Source organism: Mustela nivalis (assembly GCF_964662115.1).
Source record: "Mustela nivalis genome assembly, chromosome: 3".
Taxonomy (NCBI): domain Eukaryota; kingdom Metazoa; phylum Chordata; class Mammalia; order Carnivora; family Mustelidae; genus Mustela; species Mustela nivalis.
The window spans coordinates 116,368,588-116,386,802 of NC_139022.1; the positions used below are offsets into that span (position 1 = coordinate 116,368,588).

General features: G+C 41.0%; 1 protein-coding gene across 20 annotated transcripts in view; it reads right to left on the bottom strand.

Moving 5' to 3' along the window:
• Positions 1 to 1,355: 1,355 nt before the first annotated feature.
• The window catches only part of NSD1 (nuclear receptor binding SET domain protein 1), a 148,930-nt gene continuing 132,070 nt past the window's right edge, over positions 1,356 to 18,215 (bottom strand). For 14 of the 20 annotated variants that reach the window (XM_082723106.1, XM_082723120.1, XM_082723108.1 and 11 more), the window contains 7 exons: positions 17,643 to 17,755; positions 12,238 to 12,507; positions 10,822 to 10,938; positions 9,632 to 9,773; positions 7,014 to 7,120; positions 4,856 to 5,060; positions 1,356 to 3,278 (listed from right to left, as the gene is read on the bottom strand). In XM_082723106.1, the coding sequence (XP_082579232.1) occupies positions 1,648 to 3,278; positions 4,856 to 5,060; positions 7,014 to 7,120; positions 9,632 to 9,773; positions 10,822 to 10,938; positions 12,238 to 12,507; positions 17,643 to 17,755 (2,585 nt within the window). In that variant the 3' untranslated portion in view covers positions 1,356 to 1,647. Of the gene's footprint in view, positions 3,279 to 4,571; positions 4,639 to 4,855; positions 5,061 to 7,013; positions 7,121 to 9,631; positions 9,774 to 10,821; positions 10,939 to 12,237; positions 12,508 to 17,642; positions 17,756 to 18,215 lie in introns of those variants that run through there. The other 6 variants (XM_082723113.1, XM_082723111.1, XM_082723112.1 and 3 more) reach the window with 2 other exon arrangements.

The following is an 18,215-nucleotide window of genomic DNA, read 5'->3' on the forward strand; positions in this document are numbered from 1 at the left end:
AAATGCTTCTATAACTATTGTTCCCTCCTTAAAAGTGATGTAACCTCAAAAGGAACTTAGGAGGAGGAAACTGGGACAAAATACACAATCTTGTGAGGGTGTAAAAGCCATAACTGAAACAGAATGGCCAGGAGACATCTGGGCCAGGAGATGGCCTGTTGGCTAAAGCTGCTGGCTAAGTTGGCAAAGCAGAGAGGTAAACACGTTTGGTCTAGGGACAAAGGAGGGGTGAGTGAATGGGAAGGAACTGGCCAAACAGCACTTCCTGTTGGCAGTTGGTGAGCTGGGTGAATGGTAGGGCAGGGTAGCACCAACAGATTTCCCAGCCCTTGTGCCCCAGCTCAGGGCAGCAGTAACAGATAATCAGCAGTTATGAGGAATCATCTCTTAGACTGGACATTGCTCTAAACACCACATCTTGCCAGTTACAGGGAAGGGTTCTGGCCTGCTTCCGAACAAATTCAGCAGGCACGTGCTCTCAGTACAGAACACAGCAATGCTCAGAGATGGGGTGGTAGAATCCACCAGTGAAGGAGAGGACACCCTCCATTCAGATAGGAGGGCAAAGTATCAGAAGAGAAGTAATTTTCCATCAAGATCTGGCACTCTCCCTGAGCTGGCGGTAGATCTAGCCCAGAGTTTGCCAGAGATTCCCTATATCCACTGCCCGACTCTGAAATCTGAAAGCACCTGTTTGGGGGGACGGGCGTGGGGTGGGCTGATGTAAAAGGAGGAAAATTGGTAGAAAATAAAGGTAAGCTTGCCAATTGCCTTCAGGAAAGCTATGTCCTTGTAGAGCCCAGCCTCAACAACCAGCTGCTCTGCCAAGGACAGATTTTCAGACTCTGCACAGCCCAGACAAAAGCAATAGTGGCTGCCCAGCCAACAGCTCCACTTGGCCTTGATGCAAACCCTTGCTCCCCACCCCCACCTACAGAGGCCTCCACATGAGCGTGCGTGCATCACACACACACACATGCACACCCAACCAGGGGACACTTACTCAACACAACCACTTCTGGGGCCATAAAGGACATTACAAAATGAGTCTGATGCCCCAGGGCCCCCTCAAAACTTCCTGTTATTTCCTGACCAAAGGTTTGTCAGAACAGCCTGGGAACATAGGCAGGCGTGTTGGGCTCACAGGGATCAGGTCTTATCTCTGTTATCTCCTGTCAGTGACTAGCACCTGGCCTAGCACACGTGAATGCTCAAGAAATCACCACTGATATGAACAATTATCAGTTCTTCCCAAGTGTTCATTAGGTGCCCTCGGTGGGGCTCTGCAGGGCAAGAGAAATAACTCCAAGAGCCCCTCTATCTTCCAACCTGACCAGTGGAATTGAATCCCATGCTTGACTCCAGAGTGGACTTTTTATTTCAAGTTACCATGTGTAAAGGTTGGAGGAAAAAGACCCAAGTCTGTCTGTCTCCTTGGCTGGGGCCCACTTGGATTTCCATACATGGTTTACACAACCACATGCCCCCACTGGCTAATGTCACAAGAGTTCTGAGTGTTGGGATATAAGGAAAGAGTAACAGTGGAAAATTGTTGGGGTCTGTTTTTTAAGAGGGGAAAAGAAAGAGGATTTCCGTTCCCCAAGAACCCTGGGGGCAGCTGGTCTGGTCATGTGACATTTACTCATATTACTTCTGTTCTGACTCTGCACACTTGTGACTGGAAGGAGCCTGGTTAAGAGCTGGAAGTGTATTTTGCTCTGGTTTAAGGTCTTGCCCTCTTCCAAGAGACCAGCAAGTCTGTGCCAATGTCTGTGTGCTCCCAGAGGACCAGCAAGATGGCGATATTGTCTGTCCAGCCACCATGGGCCAGAGTCCTGGCCCTGGTGAGGCCTTTCCCAGGGCCCAGGGACTCTGCTCTGCAGTTGCCAGCTTCTTCTCTTCAGTACAGAAGGAGGATGGGGCCTTCCCAAGAGGCCTGAAGGACTGCCCACTCTTGGCAGCAAGTCCAGGTAGTTGCTGGCCTCCGGCCATCTGCTTCACCTGCTTCACCAGGCCTGGTGCTTGGCTGGGAGGCCCTGGTGTCTGCTCCACCCCTGCCGGTGCTCTTCCTGAGGCCTGAGTTGTTGGCTCATATAAAAAAGCCTTGGCAGGGGGCTGAGAGAGAAGTCTGGCCTGGGTGAGTGATTTAACTGGTTGCCAGGAGTGCTCCGAAGGGACTGCTGCTTTCCCCAGTGGCTGAAGGACAGGATCTGACACACTGCCTCTCTCTACAGCTCGCGGCATCTGCCCCAGACCTTTGCTGGCAGTCCATGAGCTTGACTCCAACACTGGCATCTTCTCATCAACCTGTGGTGTGACCTCATGAGGTGAAGTAGCCCGTTCTTTCTGGTGAGGAGTCAGGTCTATGAGATCCATGACCAAAGCAGCTCTATTTTTTGACTGAGTATTCTGGTCCACGGGCCTCAGCGCTTTTTCTTTAGCTACCAGAGTCTGGACCACAGCTGATAGTACTTTGTCAGGAGGTGGGAGTCTCTGGGACAAAGAAGCATGGGATTTGTCAGAGGGCCTGTCTGAAGTCTGAGGTTTGGGACTGCTGCTGACTAGCAGTCTGTCTGGTTGTGGAAGTCTCAGGCCAGCAGGGACTGGGGTTTTCTCCAGTGACTGGGGCCTTGGGCTGGCAGCACCTATGGATTTATCCAGCCTTGGGTCAGCTGTCCCCAGAGGTCTTTCCAGTGGTTGGGACCTGACTGAGGTTGAGGAGCTTACTCCAGTCACTGAAGAGAGTTTGTCCGATAGTTGGGGTCTTGGTCCTGCCACTGCAGGTGGCCTGTCCAATGGCTTCTGGCTGGATACCAAGGATTGGGGTTTGGTCCCTGACCCAGCAAGGTCCCTGACCCTATCTACAGGCTGGGCCCTGGAGTCAGTTCTGTCAGAAGGTCTTTCAGGAAGCGGTGGTTTCTGACAAGTCCCTGCCAGAGCTTTTTTGGACAGTGACAGTGTCTGGTTGGTGTCAGCAGGCAGCTTATCCAACATCTTGGGCCCCTGAGCAGCCACTCCTGATGAATGCTCTGCCAGGTGAGTGCCTGGGCCTGGAGGCAGCGGTACTGGGGGAGGCACATACTCACGGATCTCCCCAGGTTCCAGAGGGTTGGGCCCACACGGGTCATGCTCAGTACAAGACAAACGCCCATCCAATTTGGAGATGAAGAGCATCCCTTCCCGATGCTGCTTACAAAAGGAGCTGGGACACATCTCACAGAAGGAGGCTGCTTCCTTCCCACAGATGTCACACTGATGCCAAGGACACTCCCATTTCCCTAAAAACAAAGATGTGAAACAAACGCTTAGGAAAATAAGCAAGGTGCATGAAATGAGCCATGGCCCTGAGCCTAAGTCAAAAGAGTGATTTCAAACTGCCACCTTCTAAGAGAGCTCATGCCACTCACCTGAACTTCCCCTACCCCAGAATCTGATTCTCCTGCACAACACATAAAAATAAAAGCCAAGTACCAAGTAGCAACTGAGTATCAACTAAATATATAGGCAGGAGGAATTTCTTATTTCTATGACTATTTCTAGCACGGGGGAACCCAATGCTCCCCTTAGAATGAGAAGATACTACTTCAACAGTCTTGAAACTCCATTTGTCTAATATAGCCTTTTAATATTCAACTCTAAAGGGATAGTCTTAGCTATTTAAATTTCTGCTTATTTGGTTGTATTTAAGAACAGGGAGCAAATGTACAAATGTTTTGAAAAACTGAGCGGATTTTCCTTTGCTCAGTTTCAAGTCTTCACACTAGCACAAATTTTACCTGTACCGTCCACACAGAACCAGTGGAAAAGACCCTGACCTACCATCTATTTGCCCCCATTTCTCGACACCTGAGAGTCTCTGCCATGGATGGTGTTTTGGCCCTGGCTCACAGTTTCCAAATAAACTATTCTAGCCGTGACTCCTGGCTCCCAGTCAAGACAAGTTCTATTGCAGCCTGTGCCAGCTACAACCCTGAGCTATTGATTCTGAAACAATTCTCCATCTTCACTTCCTGGCACTGACAAGTCATGCTGTGGCCTTACCCTCACATTACCTCCGTTTCTATTATTTCATTTCCCTGGCAACCATACATTGAAGGAAAGCTAGTTCAGAAAGAAAAGCCTCTCACTCCCACCCCAAAGTCCTCTCTCTGCAATTCCTGGGAGCAGGCCTCTGGTAAAGCAGGCCTCAGCTAGAGCGGCTCCCTACTGCTTTCTTGCCCCCATCAACAAACCAGACCACCTATCCAAGTCCCCCAAAAAATCTTCTAACGTCAATCACCACTCAAAAGTTAGTAGCTTCTGCAGCCACAAACTCTTGACACTTGATCTGCCCAAGAAGCTCTCTCATGTGTCAGCAGACCGAGCTGCCTCTCCTTCATAAGGGAGTGTGTAAAGGGAGCTAAAAAGGTGTCTAGTCCATGCCTCACTGACCGAAATAACCCCAAACTCCATGCTGTCTCAACCTTTCTTTCTGTAGAAAGGAAACATGACTTCGTGGCCTTGAAGTCAGAAAACCTGGCTTTCAGTCCACCTCCTCCATCTACATGCTCTATTGTGACAAGTCATCTCACCAAACTGGACTCTCAGTTTCCTCATCTGCATCATGGGAAGGTGAAAAGGTCTCATCTTTATGGGTTGCTGGGAGGATAAAATAACATAACATAAATGTAAATAAAGTGCTTGACATATAATGAGTAAGTTTCTGTTCCCTTCTCTATAACCTAGGATTCCAAAGTCTTTATTTCCAGAATGAGAACATGAACCATACCCCCTTCAACACTATGCGTGGGAAGACAAAGGGCTCTGACAATTCTGGCAGAGAACGAAGACCACTCTACATGGATCTGACACCAACCTGCTGGTCGCTTGGTTAGATTTAGACAGTCAGCGTGGTAAACCTTCGGGCAGCCTGGCTTCTTACAGGAGACGAGCTGGCCAGCATCCCCACAGCTGAAACACTCATCCTCTCTCTCCTTCGTGATTTCACCCTGGGTCCTGCGCTTCCCCTGTTGCTTCTTCTTGAATTTCTTTGACTTTTCTTCTGTGGCAATGGGTTGATTCTAGAGGTCAGATATTGAGCAGTAAGCATTCTGTCGATATATTAGTTGTGTGATCTTGACCAGGTTAACTATCCTCTCTGAGCCTCAGTCTGTCCTCTGGGAAGAAACAGTCCTCATAGACTGTTGTAAAGACAAGAGAAAATGCAAGAAAGGCACCTGGCACATCATAGGTACCCAATAAATGGTTGCGTTAATTCTAACTTTTCTATCAACGACTCCTGCCACCTGAATGAAATAAAAGAGGAAAAAAACCCTTCTTTTTATTAACACATAAGGCTGGTGTTGAAGGTTATCCTTTCATTAAGTTTTACTTTTATGTTTGTCTAGGTGTGTATGTTTGCGTGGGCACACACATTTCTTTATCCAACAAACTGTCACTGAACCCTGAGTAAGAATCATATGCTAGGAAGGCACAGAAAAATAATTCATGGCCCTTGACCTCAATAAGCTATGTGCCCTTCATCTATATCAAATTAGGTTCATATCCACTACTCCCCAAGACAGCAGGTCTCCTCCATGATCCCTGTAGCCCACCCTTGGTTACCAAACCCCATGGGTTTCACATTATTTATCCTGGACTAGAAACATCCACGATCAATCTGATCTATTACTATCCCTCAGTGATCTCCCATTTCTTAACTTCTGCCCTCAAATTTCTCTCTCACTGATCCATGTGTGAAATATTACATAAATGTTAAGGATGCAAAAACGGATATCCCTAGTGAATGTAATACCATTAAACCTGGGTTAAACTCAAGTTATTATTTTGATTTATAGGTAATAAACTGGACACCTTAAGGAACAAGACCATTTAACCGACTAAAGAAAAAAATCCTCAAATATAAACATAATTTTCCTTATTTATAAAAGAATAATTGGTGGGTGTTCACTATCTCTATGTGTTTTTCGCTCAAAACAATTACTCCTGGGGTGCCTGAGTGGCTCATTCGGTTAAGTATCTATCTGCCTTTGGCTCAGGTCACGAACCGGGGTCCTAGAATTGAGCCCGATGTCGGGCTATGCTTCTCCCTCTCCCCCTGCCTGCCAGTCCCCCTACTTGTGCTCACTCTCTGTCAAACAAATAAATAAAATCTTAAAGAAAAAAAAAATTACTCCCCCTTTAGTTATTGGGTTTTGTGATTTACATTTTTCAGTGCTTAACACTTACTTCTATAATCAAAAAAGCATAATGGGAAATAACCAACTTGAGTCACTATGTACTTTTCATCAAAACTAAACTTCACTTTTCAGGAGAATGTAACTTAGAATAGAAAATCTGGATGCATGTCCATTCATTACATAAAAAATTTAAGTCACTAAAGACAATGGTTGTCACTAAAGACTATGCAACAGCAAGGAAAAAGATTTTATAATACTTAAGGAATGTAGGATACAGATTTGTTAAGTAATTCTTTACAGAATTATAAGTCAGTTAAAATGCACATAAAAATTCAGGGAGTAAGAAACAATTCTTATACTTTATTAAGATAAGATTAAGGGTCCTATGTTTATCTACAGTGTTATACTACATTCAGAATCTTAAATTCAATATTGGATTCTTTGAGATCTTTAAAAAGACAAAGACAGGAAGACAGAGACACAGATACCAAGAATCTAAGAAGCTTATTCAGAAATATGAGTGAGATTAGCTGAGACCAATAAAGACATGGGTAGTAACCTACTTTATGGCTTCCTATTTTATAGCTTTTGTAGCTAGAAAGTATCACCAATTAGAAGTCAGACTGTTAAAAAAAAAAAAAAATCAACAACACCTGTAGATCTGCTCTTGAATAACCAAACTGATCATCAGAATGCTTAGTTAAGTGCCAGCAGCCCTACTGACAACAATCCAATGTCATTATTCCAAAGAGACATCTTAAAAGAGTCAGCTGTGCCATTGGTTAGGGAGGGAGGACCACACCATTATTTCTGATGGAAACATGTGGAAGGTACCTTTGGCCTTACACCCAAAAAGCCACTGCAGTTTGGGGCTCCACATTTGCAAACAGTCTTTCCATTCCCAAGACATTCTAGGTTGTAGTTGAAGGTAAGTTCAGTGCCTGCATAAAAGACCATGAAAGTATTAATATCTATGATTTTAATTACATTACTTCTGTATTAATCACAAAGGATACGGACTTGCAAGAGAACAGATTTTTCAGAGGACAGAAGGGATTTATTAACTCTAATCCCACTATACTAATGAAATACAAATAATTCTAATCCTATAATATTATTAATAAGTTATTAATAAGCAAATACAACTTAGTAAGAGGAATACCGATAATGGTTAACAAGTAATATTTAAAATAACCTTTACTATGGAGATGTTAATTACCCTAAGTTGTTTTTTATTTTCTAATAAATTCAGATCCAAAATATTAATTCATTACTGAAACAAACAACAACTCACTGTGCTAGGCACTGGGAATGCAAGTATATGAAGAAAACCTGTTGATCTGTGCCAAACCTAGCAGAACTTAAGGAGATGACATCTCAATACAAAGTAATACTACAAAACTCTACACCACAGACTTGGGCCCTGGCTTTATATCCCTGTAAACACTATCAAGCTGGGTGATTTGAGCCCTGAATACATTTGTGAAACAGAGAAACCACCACCTTGCAAGCTTATTTAGAGAATATGACATAATGCACACAACCGTAATTTGTAAACTTTAAAAAAGAAATGTACAGATTTAAAGTACAAATTGTCCCCTTTCTCTCAAAAGTGCATCTTATCAAAACTAAGAGAGGAAATAAAACAAACAACCATTCAAATTCAAAGCACATTAAGGAAGGCCTAAAAAATACAAGAATTTTATGTATGTATACAAAGAGATTAACTCTGGGTTGGGTAATGGTTCACCCACCATTTACGTGTGAAGTGACAATTATTTGGTCAAAATGATCAAATCTTAGATCTCCCATTGCAGACTGACCTTTCTTCCTTCCATCAATGAGATAAACTCATATATATAGTTTTAGATCTAATATTGGATTACTATTAATTTATTCAGCTAAGCAAGTTATAAAGCAGCTGCCTTACATTTAGGGGTCCAAATGGTACAAAAACTAGACTTACTCACGGCCTGATGAGAGGTTCACACTGCAAGGAGTTTGCAGGAACTGAGACTGACCAAGGTAAGAGTAGGGTTCTGTCTCCCCTCTCACATTTACTGTGGAATTACTGAATGACAGATAATTCTACTCATACTCCTCCTTTCTTATTAAGATTTATGTGTATAGAGTGCCTGGGTGGCTCAGTGGGTTAAAGCCTCTGCCTCCGGCTCGGATCATGATCTCAGGGTCCTGGGATCGAACCCTGCATCGGGCTCTCTGCTCGACGGGGAGCCTGCTTCCTCCTCTCTCTCTGCCTGCCTCTCTGCCTACTTGCGATCTCTGTCAAATAAATAAATAAAATCTTAAAAAAAAAATTATGAGTATATAACTGAGTTTTCATTAATTTAATGTGTTTATAATACAACTCAACCATATACCCAAATATAAGGTGGCAGGATACTAGACATAACCTGCTGCTTACTCACAATCCACTATGTAAATGTAACTGCACAAGGCATAAATCAGAAGGTATTGCTGTACATAAAGGAAAGACTCATACCAATTTAGAAAAGAGCCCAAAATACAACAATCCTTGAGGTCTGCACTCATGGGGACGAAAGGGTGTTGGAGCAAAGATAAACAAAGGAAAAAAAAAAAAAGATAAACAAGGAGTATGACACTTGTGGTAGAAAGTATAACAGGTATTGAAGAGTCCATGAACATGGATGAGTAAAGACAGCAAGCTGAAAAGTTCTGATTCAGTCTGTCAAGGCTGTATCTCCACAGAACCCTGCATAGCACTAAGCATTCTGTCTAATTCCTCTCATTCCCACCATGCAGACTGGAAGTCAAGTGAGGACAAGAACAAAGTCTGTGAATTCCCATACGATGCTACTTGAGATAAGTGAATATGGGGGAAGAGAGAAGAAAAATTTATGGCTAGAAATGGTAGAGGAATCCATCGCCATGGACAAAGACTAGAGTTACAAGTACAAATATGTTGAAAGCAGTCAGGAGAGACAGAAGGACCGAAGTCTTGGGCCTGGATAACATCTGAGTAACTAATACATAGGACACAACCCTAGGATGGTTAGAGGTGCCAGACCCAAGAATCCAAGTAACACCAGTATCTAATACTTCACTAACATTTTTTTAAAGGATTAAACAGGATAATATGCTTGGAATGGTGTCTGGCAGTGGTTCCAGGGGCTGAGGGGAGAGAAAATGGGGAATTAGTATTTAATGGGCAGAGTTTCATTTGGGGAAGATGAAAGGTTATAGAGATCGATGGAGGTGACAGCTGCACAACAGTGGGAATGGATCTACTGCCACAGAACTGGACAATTTTAAAAAATGGTTAAATGATAAACTTTATGTTATGTATATTCTGCCATACCATCATCACCACCAAAAATATTCCTTATTTCAGATTACAGGACATACAGGATTTTTCAATGATAAAACCTGAAATTCCTTTCTTAGCTCCAGAATCCTTAACTGATTCTTACCTGCTTTAATGTCACTCAGGGCAAAAAGACCAACACGGGTATCTCCATTCACAGACCATTTCTGTGTTTCACAGTTGGGCTGGCAGCAATGATTCATGAACCGAGCATAGTTTCCTTTGGGACCAGCATCAATGATCCGGTCCTAGAATTCCAAGAGATGATGCTCATTAGGTGTTTCCTGTATGTTCTAACAAGCTAGAGCTCCTTTTGTAAAGTTTGACAGTCCCAGGAGTGGTTCTCAAAGTGCAGTCACTAATCCAGCACTAGCACCCCATTTATTACTTCTTGGAAATACAAATTCTTGGGCTGCACTTCAGATATACTAAAGCAGAAACTCTGAGGTGGGGCCCAGCAATCTGTGTTATAACAAGCCCACTAGATAATTCTAATATATGCTGAAGTTTGAGGAACCAATGCCCTAGAAGTAGCAGATTGCCCTATCCTCTCAATTAGGTGGTCCTGAACCCTGGCTGCACATTAGAAATCAGCTAAGGTGTTTTTAACACTGACACTCAGACCCCATTCCAAATGAAGATCTGAACACCTAGAGGTGACAATCTCTTAAATTAAAGGGTTCAACTTAATAACTGTTCACAAAGTTCCACACCAGGAAAGAATTCTGTTATAACAGCCAACAGAAGGGGCCGAGGACTGCTAATAGACTTTAACATTCAGGTAAAAGGAAGAATGTCTGATACACAGAAAATAAACACTTTAGGCTACTGGAATTAGGAATGAGTCCCATATATAATCCTAGGCACTAATGAAATGAAAGTCATCAGCAAATTCCTGTGATTGAAAAGATGACTTGAGTTCAGAAGTTGAGTTCTACAATTTATTATGACCTTCTCAATGCACTAAATATTAACAAATCAGTTTCACAATCTGTAAAATAAAAGGGTGGAAGAATGATTACTTACATGGCTGGCTCCAGGTTTTAATCTTATAGGAAAAATGCTAAAAGACGGAATACCCAACTTGTATTGGACAGTTAAAAAGAATGCCAACAGCAGCTCTGTTGACTCTGTCAAGGGATGTATAGCCAGAAATGAGCAAATTTATCTACTCCAGAACCTTGACAAAGCAAACTCTATGAAGATGCTGTTTTGGCAGTGAACTACATGCTTACAAACACTATGGCTGGGACAATATCAATTTTGCAGTCTTGTAACGATGGAAATAACACTTACTTTGTCCAGAGTAAGCATATAGAAATTAGTGATGTCATGTTCTTGGGCATAACGAATTCGAGCTCTGCACTCTTCTTCATCTATTAGCTCACCCACATACTCATTCACAAATTCACCCTAGAACAAGAAACAGTTCTTAATGGCAAAAAACTCAACTTGTATTCCCAGATATACCTTATCTTTTAAAAAATTAAAGAAAACAAATCTCCAAAGCAGTTCATGTACATATACCTAGTCAATTTAACAAAGGTTTATTCAAGAAACATAAATATGATGCTTCAACTATTTGACAATGAAAAATACCTCCCCACTCCTATTACTGTCACCAGGACAAAGACTGGGATACATTGGACATTAGAGATCAACCAACACAGAAGTAGGTAAACTACTCTATGAAATAGGGCTCCATTAAAATGGCGATATACATAGTCGATCCCTTTAAATGCCCCAAAACCTGAAAATCAGTTTTCATAAACTATGTTCCTTTTCCTTTGACTATGCCCTGCCTGCTGCCCTTCCACATTTTACACTACTGTCCTCCTGATTCACTGAGCTATAGTCATACTGGCTTTCCCTCAGGCTGTCTGCTTTGCCAGCAGTGCTTTAACACTTACCTATCTTGAGCCAAAAACTTCTTATACTTCAAATTCTCAAAACATTCTCTGAGTCAAAGCTAGTTTCAGGCCCTTTACCATTTACTGTATGCCTCTAGAACCCTTTGAGCTTCCACACTGAGTGACTACTTGACCAATGTCTCTCCAGCTTAGAATCTAAACTTTATGAAAGCATGGACTATGCCTCTTATTTATCACTGCATTTGTACCACAATGCCTGGCACACAATAGATATGTGACAGCTACTGACCAAATTACAGAACAGCCAATATTCACATCATTTTCTACACAAGAACTTCAGTAAAATTCTTCGGAAAGCTTAACTAGAGTAAGGTTTAATTTATTAAAAGGTCAAAAAAGACTTACTCTACAAAAAGACTATATAATATTCTCTATTAGAAACTTGCAGGGCTTTTTAAGTTTGAAGTTGAAGATGTTACTGCACTTTTATTAGAGAAGGCCTAATCCTCTTCTTCGTTTTCCATGAATGAAAACTGATTTTCCCTTAGTAAAAACAGATTTTATTTTACTATGTGATTAACACCTCTGTATCACATGCTCATTATCCCCAACCTCTTAACTACAAGTTCCAGGATTGTCACAAAAGAGCAAATAAAATCCTGGTAACTCTACAAATTTCACTTTTTCATCCTCATACGACATGAACGTGATCAATACTAAGGACTTATCCTCAAGCATCTAAACTCTAGAAAGACACAGCAGGACCCAAGAATAATTACCCATATTAAGCAATTATAAAGAAGAAAAAAAAAATCTGGAAATCATGAAAAATTTTCTTCACCTTTTTAATATCTGTTTTTGTCCGGAGACCCCAGCCTCTCTGTAATGTGCGGAAAATTTCAACCTCTGGATACTGGCGCTTAGTGAAGCACTGGTTTTGGCAGCGTCCTCCAGCAGGACACACTGTGGGGTGGCACTCATAGAGCAGCATGCGATTGATGCACTCAGAGTCTATCCCACAGGGGTTATCATCAGTAGCTTTACAGTTGCAACGGGGAATTTCGGACAAGTCTGCAGTGAAAATCTGTACCCTGCCAATAGGACGGTTCACCTGCAGAAGAAACACATATTACAGAATATCAGACTAGTCAACACAAGATAACTCAGGACCTATAAAAGTTAGACTTCTCTTCTTTGAAGTTGCATGCAACATTTTACATGACTTGGAACTCAGGATATTATTCACAATAGCTAAATGTGGTACAAGTAATGGAATATTATTCAGCTTAAAAAGAAAAGAGATTCTCATGGGGCACCTGGGTGGCTCAGTGGGTTAAGCCTCTGCCTTCGGCTCAGGTCATGATCCCAGGGTCCTGGGATCAAGCCCCACATCGGGCTCTCTGCTCTGCAGGGAGCCTGCTTCCTCCTCTCTCTCTGCTTGCCTCTCTGCCTACTTGTGATCTCTGTCAGATAAATTAAAAAAAAAAAGAAAGAAAGGAGATTCTCACATGTTACAACATGGGCAGACCTGGAGGATATTATGTTATATGAAATAAATCAGTGACAAAAAGACAAATACCATATGTATATAAGGTACTTAGAGTAGTGAAAATCGTAGAGAAAAAAGTAGAATGGTAGTTGGCAAGCAATGAGAGGAGGGGAGAATGGAGAGTTAATGCTTAAGGGGTACAGAGTTTCAGTTTTACCAGATGAAAAGAGGCCTAGAGATGGATGATGGTAACGAATGCAAACATTATGAATGCATTTAATATCCCTGAACTTAATGTTTAAAAATGATTTACCTATTTTATCTATATTTCACTACAATAAAAAAATTGGAGGAAAAAAGATTAAGTCTGACATAAAAGCTTACTTAATAAACAAATTATGAATCCCACAAAAAATTTTTAATCCACTGAGCCACCCAGGTGCCCCAAATCCCACAAAAAAATTTTAAAAATCACTTTATGAATATCATAATTTCAAAGCTGGTAGGCCAAGTGAAGTATAAACTGGATTTCTGCTATTACCACATGGTGGCGCCATGTTAGCTGTTACACTAAAAAAAAATTTTAACTGGCAAATGGTTGACATGAAAATGTCTTTGGGTAAGTGGGATTCCTCCCGGATGTGAAAAAATATTTTTAATATTTACTACCATAGTTTGAAATCTTTTTAATAGACTATAGCAATGTCACTCATATTTATTCAGTAGTGGTGCTAGTACTAAAAACTATAGCGAAAATCTGGTGATAAAACATAGAGGTCAAACAGCCTCTGTAACACTGAAGGTGTTAACATTTTCCAAATGCTAGCAACGATGCTGAAGGAAAAAAAAACATTCCACAACACAAATGCTGATTTGTGCACTAGGAGAATGAGTCTCCCCTACCTGGTATTGGCGGCAACAGTCAAACCATGCATCAACAAAAACCCATCCCATACATAAAAATTGGCTTTTCAGGAATTTTATGATTTTGACAAATCACTTCACTTCCAAGATTAGTGTGAGAATAAGAAATATATGTAAAAAGAAAAATACATGTAAAAAGACTACAGAGTCTACCAACCTCTTAAAACATGGCAGATAGTATAATTTTCTTTAATATCCATTTAATTATTTGTCACATAAAATATTCTAGATTATCACATCCATTCAATCTAAAATCACTATGACTGGGGCGCCTGGGTGGCTCAGTGGGTTAAAGCCTCTGCCTTAGGCTCAGGTCATGATCTCAGGGTCCTGGGATCGAGCCCCTGAGTATCAGGCTCTCTGCTCAGCAGGGAGCTTCCTCTCTCTCTGCCTGCCTCTCTGCCTACTTGTCATCTCTCTGTCAAATAAATAAATATAATCTTACAAAATAATAGTAATAAAATATGACTGGTGCACCTGGGTGGCTCAACTAAGCATCAAGCTCTTAATCTCAGGGTCATGAGTTCAAGCCTCGCATTGGGCTCAAAAATATAAAATAAAATACAAAAGAAAATGAAGGAGTGCCTGGGTGGCTCAGTGGGTTAAAGCCTCTGCCTTTGGCTCAGTTCACGATCCCAGAGTCCTGGGATCAAGCCCCGCATCGGGCTCTCTGCTCATCGGGTGGCCTGTTTCCTCCTCTCTCTCTGCCTACTTGTGATCTCTGTCAATAAATAAATAAAATCTTTTTGGGTGCCTGGGTGGCTCAGTGGGTTAAGCCGCTGCCTTCGGCTCAGGTCATGATCTCAGGGTCCTGGGATCGAGTCCCGCATCGGGCTCTCTGCTCAGCAGGGAGCCTGCTTCCCTCTCTCTCTCTCTGCCTGCTTCTCTATCTACTTGTGATTTCTCTCTGTCAAATAAATAAAATCTTTAATAAATAAATAAATAAATAAAATCTTTTAAAGACAAAACGAAATCACCATGATTAACAAGTTTTTTCCATCCTCTAAATTCCCAAAAGGTTTCATTTCTAACATTTTAGTTTTTGCCTCTTCTTTAACAATATTATAAAATCTCCAATCTGTCTGCAGAAGTATATTGTTCTCAAACCTGTTCTTGATAACACCTTACAAGGATGTAACTCTGCCAGATCTCTTCCCAGATACCTCAAAATATGGGCAAAAACTGTAGACGTCTTGAGGGTGCCTGGGTGGCTCAGATACTTAAGGGTCTGCATTTGGTTAGGTCATAATCCCAGAGTCCTGGAATGAAACCCCGTCGGGTTACCAGATCAGCGGTGAGCCTGCTTCTGCTGCCTCACTCTCCCTGCCCTAATAAATTAAAAAATCTTGAAACACCCCCCCCCCGACAAAACCTGTAAACTTTCTGTTAATGGAGGAATACTCCTACCACATGCAAATGGAAGTCAAAATCCTGAGGAAAGCGAACTCTAAGGGGACAGAAGGTAAGGACTGACTCAATCACCTCAGACTGCAGGTCCTACACACAAGGCATTAGAACATAGATACCTGTTTCAAGGTATCTTTACCTGACCTCCCTCCCATAAAAAAGTTTCATTCTACTCCTTTGCTTTCTATAAAAAGATATATTTCTATCATTCTTTCTTAACATATGATCTAACCTATTATTAATCCCAAGTAAGTTTCTTGCCTAACATATAAACAAACAAACAAAACACATAGTTAAGAATATAGATACCTAAGTACAGTTAAATGCTCACTCTAGATCAGGGATTAACAAACATTTCCTAGAAAAGGCCAGACAGTAAATAGTTTGGGTTCTGCAGGCTACAGATTTCTGGTGTGTGTAGCTCAATTCTGTCATTGTAGCATAAAAGAAGCAAAATAAATAAGCATGGATGTATGTCAAAACTTCATTTATGGACACTAATATTTGAATTTCATGTAATCTTCATTTCCTTGGAAATATTCTTCTCATTTTTATTTTTACCCAACCACAGTAAGCCAGATTTGGTCCACAGACTATAGTTTTCTAACCCTTGTTCTAAACGTTTTTCCTGGAAACGTTATTTGTTTGTTTTTAAAAAGGTGGGGAAGGGGTATGGAGAGGAAAGAAGCTGGCTTCTAAATTCTGTGATTTAGATCAATTCCAGGAAGCTGTTCTCTCAAGGGCTTCCTATGCTTGAAGTGCTACTCTGAAATACCTCCCTTGCTGTTACCTGACACCTAGTACTGTGAGAACCAGATTCTTTTCCCCTTTTTGAGGCCTAACTACACTTAGAACTCCGTGCACTATGTTATATATCTCCATGCACAATAACTCCATTTAACTCTTAGTACACTACCACCATTTAGACCCAATTTTAAGTTTTGAGTATATTTTCTTCAGCAGTTTTAGAAGGATGATTATTTTATGAGTTTTATTCTTTCTCAGAGGTCTTCTGAAGATCAAAAAGAAAATTCACTTTAAAAAAAAGAAATAAAGAAGGAAAAGGAAAAAAAAAAACCTCCCTCATTCTATCCTGCAACTACCAAAAACATCCACTAAACCCTTTTAAAAAATCTAAGCTACATAATGGAATTTTAGTGTTCTTAATTACCTGTATCTCATAACATTTTACTATTTCATTGTTATTCAGTTACTAATTAGTGTTTTCCACCTTTACCAAAAGGCTAAACTAACAAGAAAACAGAGAAATAATGGTATCACAAAAGCTTATGTATGCAACAGTGAAATAGTGACACTTTAGTTTCTCTATTGCATTGCCCAAAGTATTAAATAACCTTTCCAGAAAGTATGAAAGATTAGAGATAACATCTTTATAGTATGCTTTTAGTAGGGTTGCTTTATTGGGGAAATAAAAATCCAGGGCACCTGCTTAAATTTGAATTTCAGATTTTTTTTTTTTTTTTAATTTTTTTAGTGTAAGTATGTCCCATGGAATACTTGGGATACACTTGATCACATTAGACTCTAAAGATGGTGGTGAAATTGATCTCTATGTGAAACCTCAGACTCTAAGACTTCAGAAACCCAAATATTAATTGGTACACTAACAATGAATTTCTACTGACAAAAATGAAATATGGTATTCTTATTCAGGAATGACATCACCACAAATATTCTACAATAAGAACCTGGGTAGTCTCACATTGTTAACAGAGCTAATAGTATTCTTTCATGTTTTCTGATGTTTGAACACTCGAACTAACTTAATAAAACTCAGGTTTTTCAAAGAGTGGTTTTAGTAAATACTTACTAAAATGTCTGATAAATTTGTTCATTATTCCTGTATTTTTACGTCTGTAAATTATTCATAAAAATGATTTAAAACATTAAAAAATACAAAGGGTCCACTGGACCCAGATGATAAATGGTGATGACTCTTATTAGGCACATCAGGGGTTAGGTACACCTAACACGAATTCTCCTGACCTTGGGAAACCTAATCATACTGGCTACCTAAAATATCTTTAGTATCAGACATTACCAAGAAGACTTAACATGTGTAATAGTCATACTATCTCAGGGCTATTTATCATTTTTTATCATACTTCTTGAATCCCCTTCAAACTGTAAGATGTTTCTTGTGCAGAGACTCTAATCCGGTCCCTTCTATAAGAAGACTTTCCAAGGCAACAGAAAAAGTTATCAACACACAACTGACTTTATATAAACTGTAGACAATGTGTGAGGTATGGTGCTCTGGAACTTTTTCTTATCTTTTTTCAAGTGCACACCTCTACCTTGAGCAACTGTACTTGTGCTTCCAATCCTCTCATGAACAAAACAGGAAGACAGCACTCTATAACAGGGTCTCTCCTGGAGAACAGTCTCCTGCAGTCTTTTCTCACCTTTATATGTTTGTAAGGCGGCGGTTTCTTGTCATTCTTTCGGTCTTCCTGCAGCTGCCTTAGCTCTTTCTGGGCCTTTAACTCCTCAAACCTTGCTGCAGCTTCCTGAAGAGCTAAGAAAACACACAGCACAAGTCACTTAATCTTGGGTGGAGTAGTTTTTTTTGTCTTTTTTTCCCCTTTAAAGTTGGAAAAAAAAAAAAATCCATGCTTTAGACAATAAAGTCAGCCAGCACTGGACTGCCTGGGTGGCTCAGTCAGTTAAGTGTCTGCCTCCAGCTCAGGTCATGATCTCAGGGTCCTGGGATCAAGGCCCGCACTGGGCTCTTTGCTCAGCAGGGAGCCTGCTTCTCCCTCAACACCCTTCCCCAGATTTGTGCTCACTCTCACACGCTCTCTCGCTCTTGGGGGGGGGGGGGGATCAGGCAGCATTATATGAAAAACTAAGACATACATATAAGTGCTATTTTCAAGTTAATTTATAGTCCCCAGGGTATTCAGATATCGGATTAAGACAAAACACAATCTACTACTACATGGCACAATAAAAAGACTACCACCTTCAGAGGAAAA